At 42.8% G+C, this 20,364-nt stretch overlaps 1 protein-coding gene across 2 annotated transcripts in view; it reads right to left on the bottom strand.

Moving 5' to 3' along the window:
- The window catches only part of tle5 (TLE family member 5, transcriptional modulator), a 33,369-nt gene that overhangs the window by 4,336 nt on the left and 8,669 nt on the right, over nucleotides 1-20,364 (bottom strand). For both annotated transcript variants that reach the window (XM_086115290.1, XM_086115291.1), the window contains exons 2-6: nucleotides 15,859-15,947; nucleotides 12,792-12,855; nucleotides 8,595-8,639; nucleotides 2,741-2,803; nucleotides 2,170-2,244 (exon numbers count right to left, since the gene is read on the bottom strand). In XM_086115290.1, the coding sequence (XP_085971416.1) occupies nucleotides 2,170-2,244; nucleotides 2,741-2,803; nucleotides 8,595-8,639; nucleotides 12,792-12,855; nucleotides 15,859-15,947 (336 nt within the window). The remainder of the gene's footprint in view (nucleotides 1-2,169; nucleotides 2,245-2,740; nucleotides 2,804-8,594; nucleotides 8,640-12,791; nucleotides 12,856-15,858; nucleotides 15,948-20,364) is intronic.

Raw genomic sequence — 20,364 nt, 5'->3', positions numbered from 1 at the left:
TCATCTACACCTGTTCTGCTGCAATATCGTATTTTTTTTTGTTGTTTTTTTTTGGTTCGAACATGCAGTGGATATAAAAAAAAATACACAATCTACACCCCTGATCAAATGCCAGGTTTTTGTGCTGTAACAAAACTTTATCCAACAACATTGTGACCTGTGACCTCAACAAGAAATTTTAACATCTTTTCAAGAGGTTGAAGTGAAAAAGATCATTTCAATGTGGCTATGTTCAGTAATAACTGGGGCACATCCGATATGGATAATTTTTTAGGCCACTTGCCATATTTGGCATCATATCGTTGCGATAAACGATAAATCAGGCAAAAGATTTGAATTACAAGCAGAACATTGAACTTTTTTACAATATTTTGTTCTGTAATATTTGTTGGGCTTCTGTCTTGTATTGTGATGTGTAATAACAAACAATTGGCAAAAAAGATTTAAAAAAATAGATTTGTGACAATTTTAAATGAGGTAATATCGGTCGATCAGTCAATTAATCAATCAGTCGGGCTATTATAACCAATCAAACTCAAACTCATTTAAAGTAAATTATTCACCCCAAATAAAGTTCAGATGTTCTAGTAGACTTTTCCTGACGTACAGTAGGTTTGCTTTCTAGCTCAAGCATGATTGCTTTATGCTAACTCTGATTAATATTTGGAAATGTTCATAATTCCCTTTGCCTTGACTAAGCCCCAGGTACAACTGAGAAGAAAAAAAAATCATGATAGCGCCACCATCATGCGTCACTCTTGGGATGGTGTTGTTTTAGTGTGTGTGCCCAACATACCTTTTGGAAAAATCGGACATGTGCTTGGTTTAATAAAATATGCATTCACATTTTCTTTCCAGAAAAGCTAAAAATAATTGTAATTGTAAAAAAAAAAACCTGTTCCCCCCCCCCAACATGTCCCCTAACTTTCAAAGGTTGGTGGTTACCCATCCAACTTCCTGTTTTCCATGAAAATAAACCATACATATAATTACTAGCTTTCCAATATTTTTTTAAACGATTTCTGAAAGCAAGAAAAAAAATGTAACCACGTTTACAAAGTCTAGAAAGCATTTCAGTTCATTTCAATCTGAATTGATTTTTATGGATGCGTTGCCCAGCCCTATGCTCACACATTACTCACACTCAAGACCTTTTTTTTTTGAATCACATCACAGAGAATATGTGTACAACATCAATGAGTATAAGCAAAGACATTTTACAAGAGTCTGCTGACTGACAAATTGCATGTGCATGCTCATCCTCACACACGTCGCGTTTCTAAATAATGCATCAAAGTGCAGCAGTCACCAAAAGCCACGGAAGACTAATGGCCACCGCTGCTCTTTTGACATCTCAACTGACTGAAACATGTTAAGTCGCCGGGCTCACGCGTGGTGTCACCACAATCAATTCAGATTATTTTTTTCCGGGAAAATTTAAGTCTGAATATTGTGAATAAAATCGGAATATTTCCCAGAAGAAAAAGACGGTACGCCAATGTTCCGGGATCATAATTTTTTGTGAAAAAAAAGAAGCTTTTTTTTCATGAAAAAATGCCATATATTCAAGAAAAAATAAATATAGTAAGAATAGAAGTTTTAGTATTATGGAACTAGTCCATTTTTATTGATATTTTTACAATTTAAAAAATCTATTTATCATCACATCCTGAGAAGAAGAAAAATAAAAATCATGACATCCTCACAAGGATGGAATAGTTCAATGTGGGAAAAGTCATATTCTTCTTCAAAGAACAAAATAATTACAAAGTCAAATTTCATCCAGATGAGGATGGGAATAAAAGTCTTTATATTATGAAAAAAATGTTTTACTTTTACAGATAAATATCGGTAGTTTATTATGAGAATAAATTTACATTTTTGAGAAAAAAAGCCGGAACTTTCCTGAATTAAATGAAATCAAGATGTATATTTTTTTCAAGAGAAAAGAATATTATTACATTACAACACAAATAGATTTAAAAAATGTGAGAATGCAGTCTATATTTTTTTCAGAAATAAAAATTCTTAAGAGGAGCCTGCACGCCCCCCCCCCCCCAAAAAAAACCCAACACAGGGAATAAAAAGAATAAAAATGACAATGACATGCACTACCGCAGCAATTATCAAGCGCTCGCCAAGCCCACAGGGCATGCCGGATCATCCTACCCTTATGATGGAGTTCATCTCTGGGGGGGTGACCTGCTTGGCCCTCTCGATGGCTGCCAGGACCTGCTGCTGGTGCTGCACACGGGTGGGGGTGGCACCAAAAAGGAGAAACGCAATGAAAGAAAAGAGGGGAAAGACAGGGTGGATCAATATCAATCTTCCAAAAACACACACACAGACACCTTTCAGCTCTTCTCACACACACGCACATGCACACGGTAAAAGCCCGGTGTGACATCAGTGAATGGATGGTGTGAAGTAATAGGTGCCGGTCAACCCCCTGGTCGTGAGCTAGATAAGAACCCAGCTTATCTGAAGCACACAGCTAGTTATTATTACACGCGAACACACACACACACACACACACACACACACACACACACACGCGCGCACACTCACATACGTATGATCGGTGGGGGGGTGGGAAATTGAGAATGGCGAGGCGAGGGGGTCAGTGCGGTGTAGAAGTAACGAGGAGGGAATGAGAGTGATCTCACTCCCGGATGTTAAGGGTCTTGACCTGAGGGTCATCGGTGTGTGTGTGTGTGTGGGGGTGTGTGTGTGTGTTTACCTCCTGAGACAGGTATGGGAGGACTTGTGCGCAGATCCCGTTTAATCTCTTCACAATCTCAGCCTGTAGAGTAAAAAGGAAAGGGGGTGGGGGTTGTTATTGTTTAAAAAAAACTGTTCCTATATTATATTGTAAGGAAACACCACGAGGTGTCTTTCCAATAAGGATGAAGAAACATTTTACAGCGCAAATGCTTAGAACTCTGTCAGCAACAAGTTCTGATGACTAACACAACAGCTGCTATCACACTTAATTGCAAAAACAGGAGCCATCAGGTGATCCTAATTGTTTACAGGCTACATGGAACAAAGAGAGCACAAATAACCTGAAGCAATGAGCCACATGTTGTTTCACTAAAACAGTTTTATCTTGATCACGTTGTCGCCAGTTGCAGTTTCTAACTTCCTGTTTTTGTTCCCATTCCTGTTGGCTTGAGAGCCTCATCTTGACCTAATCTCTGAAAAATGTAAATTAGATCTTCGGTGGACTTGTTCTCGTGCGTTCGGGTCACATGTGTCGGAACCTGTGGTAAACACGAAGACTGCTACGTTAGCTTCTCACGCATTTATTTACCTCTTCTTACCTCTCCTTTTCATGATAAAAGTATCTTTTTTTTAAGTCAAATTTTTTCAAGATAAAAGCACATTCTTTCTAAGATAAAAAGACATTCTTTACCAAGACCAATTAAGATATCTTCAAGATAAAAAGTAATCTTGTTTTCAGAGAAGTTACTTTTCAAGACAAGTCTATATTGGAAGAGCTAAACAATTTTTTTCCCTTCCAGAAAAAGATATCAGATGAAGATTTGGGGGTCAGAGGGGAGGTCGCTTATGGTGTAGCGGTACGCTCGCCTGACTTGTGTGCAGCCAGTGTGGAATCGGTTCCCACTCAGTGACGGACGGGGTGGATGTGGGTGTGAATGGTTGTTTGTCTCTTTATGTGCCCTGCGACTGACTGGCGACCAGCTCAGAGTGTAGTCTGACTTCTGCACGAAGTCAGGCTCAAGCAACTAACTCCCTGCGACCCTGTTCAGGATAAGCGGTGTTGAAAATGGATGGATGGATGGATTATGTTCCAAATGAAAAGTCATATTCCATCCATCCATTTTCCGATCGGCTTTATCCTCACAAGGGTGGCGGGGGGTGCTGGAGCCTATCCCAGCCGTTTCCGGGCAGTAGGCGGGGGACACCCTGAAGTGGTTGCCAGCCAATCGCAGGGCACACAGAGACGAACAACCACCCGCACTCACACTCACACCTAGGGACAATTATGGAGTGTTCAATCAACCTGCCAAGCATTTTTTTGGAATGTGGGAGGAAACTAGTGTACCCGGAGAAAACCCACGCGGGCCCGGGGAGAACATGCAAACTCCTCACAGAGAGTCCGGAGCTGGAATTGAACACGGTACCTGTGCACTGTGAGGTCGACGCACTTACCACTGGATGACCGGGCCGCCCATAGTCATGGTCTTTCAAGATAAAAAGTGATAGTTTTCATGTTAATAAATCGAAATCTTTCCAGGTAAAATGGCGGCCAGACCGTCACAGGATGCAAAATGAGATTTGAACCACACCCTCAGAACTGCGAGTCAGACAGGCTAACCACAACACCAATGTGCTGCCTGCCCAGAACTGCATTGCTTTCAACACATTTTTAGGCTGATTTGATTGCATGGAAGCAGCCCATAACGTCTTTGACGGTGTTTTCACGGGGTGTGTGGAAAAGGATGGAACACCCCCCTCCCCCCCACAGAAGATAGCCCAGGATTTAACCTTTCAACCCTCAACACATGAAAACAGCCAGTTTGTGATTCCAAGCACACGCTCATTTCGTATGAGCAACAGCAGGTATGACCTCCTCAAACCCTCCCCTTTCACACACGCGGCACACACACAAACTAATTGTGCACAATCCTTGCTATCGTCCTCACACACGGGTCTATTATCACATTTGGCTGCTAATCACCCAATCCGAGCGAGATATGCAAATGAGCACTAATGGTGTTAGAGCATAATCGGTGGCGAGATGAGGCGAGAGTAGCAGTCATTAGATATGCAGAGCACGATCCCCCCCCCCCCCCCCCCAATCAGGCGCTCTGCTCGGCTCCCACACACGCACACAGTCTTGAAAACGTCTTCCTGGGACTCATCGCACGCTAACAAATATTCCACTTTTCCTGCCGCTTTTATCTTCGCTCCCTGTCATCTTCGCAGGCTTTGTTGTCCCGTCCCTCCCTTTCTCTACTCGTTGTTCTCTGGCAGACTTTTTCAAGTCTTGTTGAGGCGTCTGACAGCGGGAATATCGTACGCATCGGGAAAGAAGAAAAGTGGACATCGAAAGCTGAATGGACACGACGCTTCAAGGATCGTTAATTCCACTCAGAGACTCCTTTGCTGCTGCTTTTTTTTTTTTGTCAATTTAAAGAAGCCCTAACTGTAAAAAGGCAGCTGTTCACAAGGGGGATCAAAGCGGAGCACATCTTCAAGCAGAGTCACGTAAACTACAACACCCACTTGCAATGAGCGACGGCTGGTGCAGCTCAATATATGCGAATATGGTGGAAAACTGAATTGATTTCAGTTCAATTTAAAGAAAGGAACTTCGAAAATATAGATCAGGGCGGCCAAAGCATGGCCCGCGGCCTGCTCCATCATTTAATCTGGCTCAACGAACAATTTGTTAGCTAGAAAGCATTGTTGTTATATGTCATTTTTTCCGTAAATCAACAAAAAAATTCAACAAACAAGATAAATCCATTTATCATGATCTGGATGACTGAGAATCTACACCAGATGTTACCAACCTTTTTGAAACTAAGAGCTACTTTTTGGGTACTGAATAATGTGAAGAGGTTAGATACAAACTTCTAAAATAACAAATACTAAAAATTAATTACTTTTAAAATGATTAAATATTATTAATAAATGACATTAATTTAAGACACTGATCATGTGAATGATTTCTCACAATAATTACGAGCCCGAGAAATACCAATAAGCAACACTTTATTCCGAATGCAGTCTGCCAGTGTTTACATTTCCAAATACTTTCTTCTGAAACCTTTGTCAAAAATCACAATCACCTTACTTGCGAGCTATTTTGAGAACAGGCCCGTGGGCTGCTTATGTGGTCTTTAGATACGACCTGGTGCCCATGGGCAAAATTTTCAGACCTAAGCCAAGTTTCGAACCCCGGATGTTTGAACTGCGAGGCAGACATGCTGCTCACTTGTACACCATGCGACCCCGGAACTTAATATTTTCATTTCTATTGTTCAGTAAGATAAAAGTGGTTGTTTTGAAATTCGCAGGAATTGTTTTGGCCGTTGAAGGTCCCATTGCATGTGTTTTTCATTTCATTTCACGAATCAGATCTTCCGAGAAAGAAAATCGAAAAGCAAACGCACCGCCAGCTCAACCGTCGACTTCGAACCTTGTGACGGGCGGAAAGAAAGCGTGAAGAGGCGCGAAAGGTAGGACGAGAGTTTACGGCCGGAGAGGAGAGAAAGAAGCCTTTCTTGAATGGAGGAGACGATGAAGAGCGAGTGAGTGAAGGAGGGAACGAACGTGAGGCGGGAAATAGAGTCAGAGGTGGCGAGGGATGGGCTGGGGTAGAGGGGGTGGGGTGTCGGCGCACAACGGGCCTCGACACGAACGCTCCTACGTGCTCGTTCCCGCACGTCCCCTTCCATTTCAACTCACTAATGGAACTAGCGCCTCTCTGCATCCACTCACACAAAGAAATCACACGCAGGCTGACACACTAATATCTCCAATATGCTCACGCGAGCGCACACACAACATAGCACCCCCAGAAGAGAACAAAAGAAACCACACGAGCAAGTGAGCACATGTATGCAGCAGCACACCCTTCCCCCGAAGGTGTCATCCCAGCCAGATAAAAGAGATAGATTTAACATGAGATTATTTCTGCAATATCCTCTTCCTGTTTATCTTTTAACAAACACAACCGAGAAATGGACCTGTCACTTTAAACAATATCGGATTTATTGTACATGAATGTGTTGGCGTTACAGGTTAGGCTGACGGCAAAATAAAAGCTAATTAACCACGGATTAATTACGAAAGAAAGTTTATTCATCTGCTTTAATGAGTTGTTAACTCGCAAAACACTTGGGAGTTGCAGTCTTAGGCGTTCACTACGACAACGTCACAAAAATCAGATGAGAACAAGAAATGTAAAAATCTGTGGCATTATCGATTCATTTTCATGTTTATAAGTAAACCTGTGGTGGACTGCACTTTTTAAGCACTGAATTTATCTCGACACTATATAAAGACATAAATCATACATCAATAAAATAAATAAAGCAGGCGGCCTGGTGGTCGGCTGGTTAGTGCGTCGACCTCACAGTGCAGAGGTACAGCGTTCGATTCCTTCCTGTGTGGAGTTTGCATGTCCCCCCCCCACCAAAATTGCATTCCACTGTATTGTGATTTCGATTTGAATTGGATTCATTGTTCAGCTCTTGTGTGTGTGTGTGTGTGTGTGTGTGTGTGTGTGTGTGTGTGTGTGTGTGTGTGTGTGTGTGTGTGTGTGTGTGTGTGTGTGCGTATGCATGACAGTCCTTTACATCAGCCCTGTGCATATACATGTAGTGGTTTAAAATCACGGGGGCCGCCGATCTATCGCATGTGTCCATTAGTCAAAGCCGACATGGTTCTCCTCAGATGCCTGCCAGTGAGTGCCGTCAATCATCATGCAGATTGTATGCGCATGTGTGTTTTGAGGGAGCGGATGAGGTCCATAATCATTCTCCTCCTTCCTGCGGCCGAGGCATAAATTACTTCGCAAGCTTCAGCCAGAGCAGCTGACGTATGAGGAAGCACAGGGTGAGAAGTCCCTCCGTATCCTAAACCTAGGCTCCCCGTAATTGACAAGCAAACATTTTCTTTCCCTTTCTCGTGTGTTAAGATTGTACAAATATCCCTCAAAAATAGTCTCAAAAGCAGTGACAATTACTGCTGTCTGGTAAAAAGCGTTATAGTGTGCCTTTACCGGTTCTTATTGGAATCAAGAGAAAAGTCCATTTTTGACAAAACTGTATGCACTGGTAAAATTAACAGGATGATGTGATGTTGAAACATTAAAGGGGGAATTGATCATTTTAAAACCATTTCCATAAATGCCATTTTCAAACCCACGTTTTTCTGAAAATAAACGAATACCACTTATTGTTCAGATTTCAAGTTGGACTGCAGACATTTGGCCACCCAAAGCATGCAGCAAAATTAACACTCGCTTGTCCACTCAGGGGCCACATCAGTGAGTCACTCACATGATTTGTCTGGCACCGTTTTTACACCAGACGCATTTCCTGACACAAAGCACCCATTTTGTGTCCGGGTTGGGTATTAAGGCATTAGCAGGGAATTTAACCCGCGCATCCGCATGTTAGGAAGTAAACATGTAACACTACACCACCAATTCCGTACTTTATCCTGAAATAGCAAACTGACAAAAACGGTCTCTTGAAAACCATTGAAAGCGCCATTTCCCATCCCTTGTTTATCTTAACACACTACCGCAATCCTTTACGTAAACATTGCAAGTTGGATTACGGGCATCTGGGCTCCTTTTTTACACTTCTTAGCTCACTACTGAGTGTGTGTCATTACTGATATTGGATAATGGTGAGTAAGGACCAGACTGTATGGCCATTTCTCTTTCTTAGTTCAAAGTCCAAATCCTGCATTAAAAATAGTGAGTTGCAATGTTTGGGTTGGCACAAGGTAGTCATACCTTTTGTTAGTGGTCACTCAGCTCTATCTATCTGCAAAAGCAACATCCTCTCCTAACCAACAATATAATGTTGGTCGAAGCAATGACTCACCTGTTTGTGCATCTCAATGTTGAGCCCGTAGGACATCTCATAGTACTAGATGGAAAAGAAGAGACAGACGGACAGTTCTCTTAGCTTAGCGTCAAACACATTTTGATATGCACTGGTACCTCGACTCAAGAGTTGCATTCATTCCATGTCCGTAACTCAAAATACTATCCTATACTATCCTATCTCAAGCAATCTTTCATCATTAAAATGAATGGAAAGGCCATTAATGGGTTCCAGCTTCTTAAAAAAACACAAGGAAAATGTTTGTCAAGTAAGAAAAATAACACTCCACAGTGTTGTACTGTACAAAAAACAGCATAAATAAAATGTAAGGAATTCCACCGGTCCTGCTCATATTTTTAATGCTTTTATATATTAAAAAAATGTTTAAACTATTTTTCTCACAATGAAGAAATTCCCAATTCAATGGACATTGTGCTACTCCTTCCAGTGTGCGTGCTTTGGCCATCATAAATACAATGTAAGGAATTCCACCGGTCCTGCTCATATTTTTAATTGTTTGTTTGTTTGTTTGTTTGTTTATTGAACATAAAACATATATACAGTAATAATTTGACAGAAAATAAGGTAGATAAAAAAAGTAAAAAGAAAGAAATCAATCTTCATTCAACACAGTTATTATGTTCAAGGGAGTAGGAAGAAGTAAAAAACTTATCTATCTTAATGCTTTTATAGATTTAAAAAATAAAAAAAAACTATTTTTCTCACAATGAAGAAATTCCCAATTCAATGGACATTGTGCTACTCCTTCCAGTGTGCGTGCTTTGGCCACCCAGCAGCGGGCAATATAATACATACATACATACATACATCATCATTAGCCCATCTATGCTGATTTATAATGCGTCAGCATGAAGCTAGTAGAATTTAGTTCGGCAAAATGATGTGGTGTAGTCAAATGCACAAGATGTAATTCTATTTGTTTTAGGTTTACTTTAACAGATCATGCACTTTGCCTCCTTTTTGAAGAACTGTGAACTATTCACCAAATTACTGTATTGCTTGTTGTGAGGTATGCTTCCGACATCTCGAGACAAAAATCGACAGAATGATGGCTCGAAGTCTGAAAAACTCCTTAGATGGGTCACTCGGATGTTGATGTACCGCTGTATATGTGAGGAGGCGAAAATATTGTGACACAAAACATTTTTCTTGAAGACGTGATGCAGGAATGTCCATTTCGTAAACCTCATGTCCAAATTGGCCCTCGGCGTTCCCATTTGAGCACCCGACATCCTGGTCACGATTTGGTAAAATGAGCAGATACAAACAGCAAACAGGATGTGAGCAAGAAAAGAAGCGACAATAGACAATGCACTTGTGTGTGTGTGTGTGTGTGTGTGTGTGTGTGTGTGTGTGTGTGTGTGTGTGTGTGTGTGTGTGTGTGTTAATGAGAGGGCCACCCTCTGGGCGTAAACCCAGTTAATCACTCACTCAGTCTGCAGGAGGGACTGGCTCTGTGACTGGAAAACAAACAAGCACACACACCAAACACACACATACACACACATTTTGTCTGTGCTTTTCAGTGTAGCACACAAGGCCCGTGTGGAAGCTCCCTAAAGTAATTACAGCGCTTGGGAAATGGAGGTGCTGCCTACCAGGGGAATGGGGGGGCAACCTGATATGCTATTAGAGAAGGTTTTGTGGGTGTGGATGTGTGTGTGTGTGTGCGTGTGAATGCGTGAGTCGGTTTGTATGTGTGAGTTGATACAAGGCCAGGCTTGCTAGCAGAAGTGATTGAAAAGGGAGGCTTCAAGCATTATGTTGTACATTCCCGCTCAATACAACATACACAAAACATGTTCCTTTTACACTTGCTTAAATCGTAGGGAGAAAAAAAAATTCAAGGGGGTGTGGAGTATTCGACCCATCAGTCAGTCTCAGGAAGCAACTCTTGCTGTCTGACAACTTCTGTGTAGACAATATAATAATGTTTCAAAACAATAGGCCCCAGGACAGACTGAGAAGCAAAACATGATGATCAGGTTCATGGAAGGAATTTTCTCAAGTTATGCATTAAATGTTTTGTTGGCTTGTTCTGGAGCGAAACATAATGGCTAGCCTGCTAGCAAACAACAGCTCTAGTTTAGGGCAGTGCTGACGCATTCAATCCTCGACTGTGCCAATAATCCAAGCGACAGAAGATCTTATTCACCAGTCCCTCAATGAGCGTGTTGACTGTCTGAATATCCTCCATATGTAACAAAAAAAACAAAGGCCAAAAAGGTAATGCCACAAGCGCAGTACAGGGTTGATCAGATTTGATTTCAAGTTTAAAAAAAAACATGAAGAGGTGAATTTGCGAATAGTAAAACACAAATGGGAATTGTACTGCATTCAACACACCTTGTTTACGCGACCCAATTGTTTTATGAAAGTAATTTAGAAATTATTGGTGGATAAATTACAGTTTTGTGGTGAAAAAAAAGGCTTAAGTCAAGCAAATACACACAGTCATTGTGGTAAGAGCATATTAGCACTTGGTGTGGCCGCAGTGCAACTTGCACATTGGGCCACATTTAATTTGGGCAGACATGTGATACTAAAGCGCCACATTGGCTTCGGGCAAAAAGAAAAAAAAAGTGCCCTTTTATGAAATAACACGCTTTACATAATTTTGCGTTTGACTGCGGTATGTGTGAGCACAGCTCAGTGCGTGCAGACATAAGGGAGGCCTCTAAGTGTGTGCGAGTGTTTGTGCGTCTCATGGTGGAGGGAGCAGTGTGGCGGTGCAGATTAGATGAGATTAAAGCCAGTCAGAGGATCAATTAGAGGCAAAACATCACAGAGCTACATTGCTAGCAACAATGAGATTAGCCCCGAGGTGGAGCATGTGTGCGCGTGCGTGCTTGCATGCGCGTGTGTGTGTGTGTGTGTGTGTGTGTGTGTGTGTGTGTGTGTGTGTGTGCACGCGTGCGGGTGTGTGTGTGAGAACATGTATGTGGGGAGACAAAAAGGACGAAGGAAGAGGGGGAGCGGGGTGTTTAGGGAGCACAGACGAGAGACAAAGGGCTGCGAGCATTTAGAGGATTATCGTGTGCTCTATTTCAACTGAGATCTTGTTTTTGGGGGGATTGGGCGATTAGCTCGTTGGATCAACTGATTATTAGACTGGCGAAACACACGCTCAAGCTGGACAAACACTGCACCGTTTTAGCAGGGTTGTTGTTCAACTCACATGGTACAAGTAATTCGTCAAAAGACGCTCGGGGTGGGATGCATTATCCGTATTAAGATATAAAATTACTGCTTATGATGCGGGTGGTTGATGGATGTTATATATCTTATATATATTATATTTAAGGCTAGAGGTGTTACACTTCTGCGAGTTTACAACCGTTTTAGCATATGTGATTGACATACTGCGATGCATTTTGATTTACGTCGAAAGTCGGGTTACGTTGCCACTGTTAGGACAAAACTCCGCCATGAACCCTGAACCACACTGTGCTTTATTCACTGTTGTGGACGTTGCTATTCGTCAACTGAAATCCAACTGTTTGTTTAAAGGAACAGTGAAACTCTTCTTCAGGTTGAGTCTGCATGACTGGATTATACTGCACCCAGGTGGCCAAGTTCATGCACTTCAAAAGGAACTGTTTAAAAAAAAAAATTTACATTGGATTTTCATTCCTTTAATTTTCACCCGGAGTGTGTTTTTGGTACAATATTATTGAACACTATTTTGCTTCATTAAAAACAGATGATAATATTTTTTGGTTTATTTTTTGAGGGGGGGGGGGGTTGGAATGGATTATTGGCACTTCTGTTAATTTCATTGCGGAAAGATGATTTGAGAAACAAATGTTTTGAATTACAAGCATGGAGTGAAAGGAATGAATTGAACTCATATCTCCAGTAGGGCTCAAACAGGCCTTCAAGTAATTCGGGTATTTCGTAATTCGTGGCAAGAACATGTCCTGATATAATGTTCAATCTCTAATCAGGGTGCTTCAAAAAAAATGTTGACACTGTATCGTACGCTGCCTGTTTGTCAGCGTTTAGCAATGGCTCCAGCGTTAGCAACAAGCCAGCTAGCCACGAAGCAAACAAGGCAGCAAAAGCCGTCGGATCAAAGTCAGTTTAATGGACAGAAATGACTGCACACTGAGAGCCTGACACAGTTGACCTTCAGACAAAACAAACAAACAAACAAACATTGGCTTCACTCACCATGATGTAATGACGCTGCATCTCCGACTTCTCACTGGCCAGCTTGTCACATTCGAGCTTCAGGCTGCGGAGGAACCAAGTCGAACACAGTCAGCAGCGGTCACTTCATCCCTCATCACCTTCATTTTCATCCACACCTCCTCCCTTGTCGGCCATCTTAACCGTCATTACTGTCCTCGTCCTGACCTTCACGAGATCATCAAGCTGAATCCAACGGGAAAACAACCGTGCTAAAACATCTGCTTTCTAAAGCAGAAAGTGGGCAACTCTAAATATAGCACAGGCCATTAACTGTAATCACGTCAGCTGATGACACACGAGGCGACGGGACAAAAAAGAGGACACGTCAACAAGTCAGCCAGATGGTAAAATGAACACGACAGGGGGGTCAGGGGGGAAGATAAATCACCCCGCGTGCGTTTGATTGAAGGAGCCGGTGCCGACACGCCGGTCTGACAAGGTGTGGTCCCATGCGAGGATGGATAAGGCTGTGATGTTGTAAAGATATGCACAAGCACAAGGTAGAGTGATCTAAAACCTGCTTGATACTGAGCGTACATTGATACTGTCAGCAGCAATGAAAGATGCGTGGTAGTTATAACACGGGCTGTGTCACAATGCCAGATCTAACTAATGCCGGTCATGGGTACAGGATCATTTAGAAGGCAGTCACATAAGCAAACCTGATCAGCAAAGCTGCTTGAAAATTATACGGTCAGAAAAAGTTACAGGACTGGAGTCACCCAAAAATATATCTACAAATTTTCCCCCTGGAGCAGATGTGTGACGAAAACTGATTTAAGAAGATAAGCGGCTTACAGATGACAACATTTTCACCCCAGGAAATGCACAGAAGGTGCATATTTATGTCACCTCTGTAACCTGTAAAAATACCAATCGTCGAGGAATAATGAGACCCCCGTTGTGTGTTAGCATGAGCATTTTAATTGCCACTCGACAGCGCTAAAACATCCTGGACACGAGACTCTTTTCCCACTAACAATCCAGACTAATTGACAAATTTGGCGGCACAAATATGCTCAATCTCAACTATGTTCTCTGGATACTCCAATTTGCTGCCGTACTACAAAAACATCCATATTGGTTTCAATATAGACTCTATATTTATCCAAGAGTGTGAATGTGAGTGTGAAATGGTTGCTTGTCAATAGACATGTGCCCTGTGATTAGATGCTTCGCGCCAAAAGGTCAGCTAGGATATTCTCCAGCTCACTCGCATCCCTAATGAGAACGAGCTCTAAAGAATGGAATGCATCTAAACTTGCAGGAAACATGAGAGTTATTGTCTTAAAGGACGAAATTGTATAGAGCAGACACAGAATGCAGTACACACGGTCGTTTGCAAAAACACGACAACAGCTGCTACACTTCCAGAATACTCATAACAGACACGCCAGATGATCACAAACATAACTGTTGACGTTTACTCGCAACAAAGTGTACGAGCAACCACATGCTGCTTCACCTCGTCTGAAAAACTCAGATCACAAGTAAAAGGCTCCGCTGGTAGATTTGCATCACAGACAGCTGAAACAAACATCAATGTCACGTTCCCGCTGAGAAGCATGGCATCGACTTCCTGCTTCCCATGTGTACGTTTGTCGGCTTTGTGGTGCGTCGTCATGACAACAAGCCTCCCATCCCCTTCCCCCCCGCCGGTCTACCTGGGATTGGCTGTGCGCCTCCTGCGATTGGCACTCATCAGCCGGCGGGCATGCACCGCTGCTCTCCAAAGACACTTTGATGGAGTTTTATTGGCGATTCTTCCGTCTCTAAATCGCTTGCGCTGTCATCTTTATTTTGATTGATGTATTCCCTGATCTATTTATGCATGGGACTGAGGGAAAGGGGAATTAGGAGGACGAGGAGGAGGAGGAGGAGGAGGAAGACGGCGACAGATACAACGGCTGCTCCTATTCCCAGGGGAACGCCTGTTGTACATTTGCCTTTTTAAAGGCTTCCACAAGATACAGCATATCATTACAAAGCTTCCACTGTGACTCCCCTCTTTTTAAATCGCCCTCCCAAGTCAACCGGCACAAAAAACAGCTCTTTCAACTGTGCTTTGGCTCTCTGACGGGGGTTAAATGCTGCTGTTAGCCATTGAGGGAATCACACACACAAAAAAAGACGAAAGTAAAAAAAACAAAAAAACGCATGCACGCTGTTATTGCTAAGTCGCAAACCTCAGCAAATAAAAAGAAAGAAAAAGGATCGCCATTACACTCGAAATAGGCCGAGCTTTCATCTGTCTTTAGGGAAAAAAAGTCTTTTCGACAGTAGACGCGTAAATACACAGGAACACACCAGGAAGGAAGTCAACCTGCTCAAAGAGAAAACCGGTGATGTCTCACCTTTCAGAACTGCCATCAAACACATCGGTTAGCGTTCTAAAAGCCGCTCTGGGGAGACTTCTTACGCCGTAATAGGGAGATACGTAACCGAAAAGGTAGCATAACTTCAAAGAGAGGCGGATGTAAAGCGAGGAATCAATTAGATTACATCCTCAAACGGTAAATGCACTTCCTTGGGCATAAAATAAAAAGGCAATGCCCAGGGTAGCTGTAATGACATGATAGAAAGGTCGCATAGCCATGCAGCAAGCAAAAGTAGGAATCGAGTACGAACAGAACGTATGCTATAATACTAAACCTGGAAATGCCTTTTGGTTACAAACAACTCTTACCACTCACCTGGAACATAATTCTTTTTATTTTTTTTTTTTTAATGTTGAAACAATCAGTTTGTTTTAAAAGCGCAGAGAAAATGATTAGTTTTAAGGCATTTATTAGTTATGTAGAGAGGCAAAGGGACACGTTTGAATGATGTCATTATTTTCATTGGACAACTGCAATTACACGACTGCACTTTTAATGAGGGTTTTTTTTTTCATATTTAAGAGAAGGAAATTAATCAACCATCATGATTTCAGTGATACCATGTCTTGAAAATAGGCCACAACACTTTCCAACGATGATTCCCCCAAGCCATTGTGACAGATTAAATTAGAAATAATCAAGGCCAGGTCATTTTTATGTCTTCTCACCTGTGGTATTGCGCTTGGAGGAACTGGAACTCGTCCTTGATCCTGTCACAGGAGTCCGACGTTGTGAATTTCAGCTGCTGCGATGAAGCCTGCCAAGGGAGGAAGAAGAGTGTGAAAAAGCGGGTGGGAGCGGCGGCTCGAGAGGAAAAAATAATTAAAAACACGAGCGGGAGATAGAGCGCTTTTTCAATTCAAGGTTTCAGGCCAGTGATCAGCAAAAGAAACCGCTAGCCAATGCGGTTCTCATCCAATTACACATTTTAGCACAGAATTGTGATGTACCCCCATACACTGTCATGATTTTTTTTTAAAAACAGTATTTAAGCCTTTCACGCACCCTGTAACCTGTAACACGGTAAGCTGTGCGATGTAGTAGACGCTGTCCCTGAAAGGGTCAAATAATAATAATAATAATCAAACTGAAAATTCAGGGAGGTAAGAAATGAGTACTGCATTTTCCGCACTGAAAGGCACACGCACTTAAAAGCCTTCCATTTTCTTAAAAGCTCACAGCACGCCTTAAAATCCGATGCGCTTTGTGTATGGTCATTACGGTAATATTTCGACCCCAAAATGGCTGACAACGCAGACTTCAAACTTAAGGGGATCGGTTACGCAGTTGAACACGGAAATAGAGCAGCGGCAAGAGAGTTCAACATTAACAAGTCAAAGCTATAATTTGCTATTGGTTAAGTGAACAGTGTTTGCTTTATTAAATAAGTTTTACTGACATCTGATCGTTCTGTTGGCTTTTCCTTGAGCGTAGCTCCATTTAGTGGATGCACTGTTGATTGCGTCTTATAATGCCCAGTGTATGAAAAAAAATTACAAAATTGGCCATTCATTGAAGGTGCGCCTCATAATCCAGTGCACCTTTTTAGTGTGGAAAATACGATAATGACATTTGTATTCATTTCACTGGGGACATACAATTTGAGAAAGTTGGTGTTTGCGGTTAAAAAAAATGCAAAATCAAGTAATCACACGCATGTAGGTGTCCCAAGTTTAGGCAGGTGCGCCTCACAGCAGTTTTTCGTGACCTCGGCCACGATGCACAAAACATGCAAAACAGCAACTAGAAACAATCCATAGTCACGAAAGTAAGTCGCAGGAACGCAGGGTCGTAACATGAAATGATGACATACCTAAACGTGGCGTTGACATGTCGGCGAGGTAGAGGAGAGCAAAGTCGAATCGCGACCAAATCCGACACGGCGAGTGTGAGCACACCCTTAATCACACAAGGGGGCAGCTGCATTAACCACAAATATTCCCCGAGCGCCACTTTGGATACGAACACGCACCAGCTAGCCTTCATGTCATGTCTAAAGCAGTTTGTCAGAGCCCCATATAGCAACCAAGAACAATAACTCTATCACCACGCTCGACTGATGTCGTTTGTTGTCATTGTAAATCTGTCCACATTTTCAACCGCAGCCAATCGTACACGACCTGCTTGTGTAAACCCAACCGGGGGCAAAATCTCATTATTCCTCAGTCGCGTGCATAATGGCTCACGTGGGAGAAGGTGACATTTTCCCACTAAAACTGGCATGCCGCTATTAGGAAGGACTTGTCCTCTGCTCCCTTTCGAAAATAGGGCCCGATAGCATTCACAGGAGCGTAGCCGGACAACATGAGGCACAATAGAAACGACTGCAGGTTGCAAAAATGCGTTCTGCTTGCCTCACACGTCAAACGATTAAATACGGTAAATAACTTTTACACAGCGAATGGGAGAGACACAAACAGCCTGTATTTCGGGTGATAATGGTAGGAATCATCGACGGGTGTCTTTTTTTTCTTGTATTTCATTGCAAGACAGACAGAAAATTGGAATGCAGCATAAAAATTCTTATGGCATCTGCTTTCAAATGTGTTTTAATAAAAAAATAGTACTCAATATTAATGTACTTTATAAAATCGTACAGTGATGACAAAATTAAATAGAATGTAAAGAATTTATCCGTTTTTGCCAGTTTTTTTTTTTTGCTTCAATGACATTGTGCTGCTCCTTCTGGTATGTGTACCATGGCCGCCTGGGGGCAGTATAACACAGACAAAGACACACACGAAGACGTGTTTGACAACCGGCTCAATAAGTCGCTGTCATATTAGTATTTTTTGGACAAAAGACAAATAATATATGCCTGAGAGCATTGTTATTGTTATCTTGTCTGTCTACAATGAGTTGGGCCACCGTTTTTGTTCAAATATCCGCTGCTTAACTGTTTGTTGGACCGTCAATAACGCTGTGCATTGTTTGTTACCATTAAGGACCACAAGATAAAGCCATGGGCTTGTTTAAAACACAGAACTAGTCATTGTCTTTATGTGATGTTTAGCTTGAGAGTAAAGGCCAACTGGGAGTGGCATTAAACAGCTACTTGGAAACGAGCGTTCAAAGATAAACTTGGACAACGAGCCACATGCGCTAACGCACAACTGTAATGTCAGGCATTTCGCTGGAGCTGGCATGATACACAGAAACAACAGTACACACACACACACAGAGCAAAAAAATAATAATTCTAGCTGTTGCTTAGAGACGCTGACTGTAAAGCCAAATAAGCTTTTCGATTATCTCTCTGGACCGTACTGGCGAGGAACAAACTCATCAAACAGCACCGCGGCTATTTGGTTCTGTGCCACGTTGAGCATGTGTCAACACAAGGCACTTAGCTGCAGGCAGCCTCGCACATCACGCTGCGATAACTGCTCCCTGCACCACTTGGCTTTTGCATATTGTGTGTGTGTGTGTTTGTATGTGTATGTGTGTGGACTTGCATGCAGGTTGGCCCAAGGCAGGAGTTGCTGCCCCAGATCTAGTTTCCTCCCAGTGTAGCGCAGTGCGCGCAACCATTTTAAACATCACATTTTTTTTCTGTGTATGTTTCCAGTCAACAGCCCCAGGTAGACGTTCCTGCTGCACGCAAATGTTGAGAGGTACACCAGACGCAGTCTACAGAGTTTGAAGGGAATCAGACCGCCAGGGCAGGCATGTCTGCCACAGGTCTCTAACTCAAGGCCCGGGGGCCAGATCTGGCCGGACAAAGCAAATCATTCGTGTCAACTTCCACGATTCATGCTAAAATATGTACCGAAATGTCAAATTGTCACGTGTCATCAATTACATTGAGATTCTGCAATAATTATAAAATAAAATGGGATTCTGAGACATTTTTTGTCATCCTTTTTTTTTCTATGAGACATGATTACCAAATTTGTAAAACCGGTAGAGATTTTGCTACCATTTGAAACAGAAATTCATAATCAGTCAATGGGACTATTTCACTTGTAGGATGGCTGCCAAAGGCGTCGGTAAGGGTATGAATTGGGCTAAGCACAACGTGTATACACGGCCATCACCTTGCAGTCAAAGAAAATCCTAAAAGCTGTCAATGTGACACTGTGCCACTGGCCAAAACAACGTGCTCTACTGATGCCCTAACAGCAGATGGACGGCCATAATGTGAATGAAACACTGCCGTAATACAGCGACGTGTGCCATCTGCTGTGACCGAAAAGGTGGCTGCATGCATCAGGAGCCAGAAATGTTTTTGTGCAAGAAACAGCGTGCCTGGCTGACTTGTACAGTGAGCACCACCCGTGGATGCCAACATCCAGTGGTGTGTGCGCGTGTATGTGAATGTGTGACAATGATACATGGTGTGCATTTGTATGGAAGTGTGTTTCGGGGGGCCTGGGCATGAGGGGGGAGGACGGTGCTTGTATGAGGCACAAACATTCATTGCTGTGAGTCACACAGCCCACACAGCCTCTTGCTCACATGCCCAATTTGCATAGTGCACGTGAAGATGCACGTGCGCGCACACACACACGCACACGCACACGCACACACACACAGCACTTTAAATGTAGGACAACCTCTAATTCGATTCTGCCCCGCTCCTTTGAGACGTAATTAAAGCATTAAAAAGCTTTGTGCGCCGGCAAGGCAATTGAGACAGTCTTCAGCGAATAAATGGGACTCGTCGTTTCAGGAAATTACTGCCCCGCCTTCCTTGCCGTCCCACCTGAACCCCCACGCAAAGCGCACGCACACACAGCAAACCTCTCTCCTTGCCTCTTCACCCTGCCTCACCCGTGTGAATTCTATTGCAAAATGTTGTTTTTAGACCACTGAACAGTTAACAAAGAGAATGGAAGGAGATTAGGGCACACAGACAGACAGACACACACACACACACACACACACACACACACACACACAGAGTACCAGCAGGACACATTGGAAAACATCCTCCTCCGTGTAAATCTTGCCTAAGGGTAGTGGGAGTGTGGGGATCGTATTTCCTGGAGCCCTGCCTGGCTGTTTACGTATCACTTAATATGTGTGTGTATGTGTGTGTGCGTGTGTGTGTGTGCAGGGACATAGTGTTGGAATGGTAAGCCCTGGCTAATGACTGGATGCTATCTCACTCCCACTCTTTAAAAGGACTGCAAGAAGATATGCGGAGTGACTAAGAGTTGGCCGTGTTGCGT

Source organism: Hippocampus guttulatus, chromosome 7, assembly GCF_054856545.1.
Source record: "Hippocampus guttulatus isolate MCC_2025c chromosome 7, RoL_Hgut_1.0, whole genome shotgun sequence".
Lineage (NCBI taxonomy): Eukaryota > Metazoa > Chordata > Actinopteri > Syngnathiformes > Syngnathidae > Hippocampus > Hippocampus guttulatus.
This window is presented reverse-complemented; position numbering and strand designations above follow the sequence as displayed.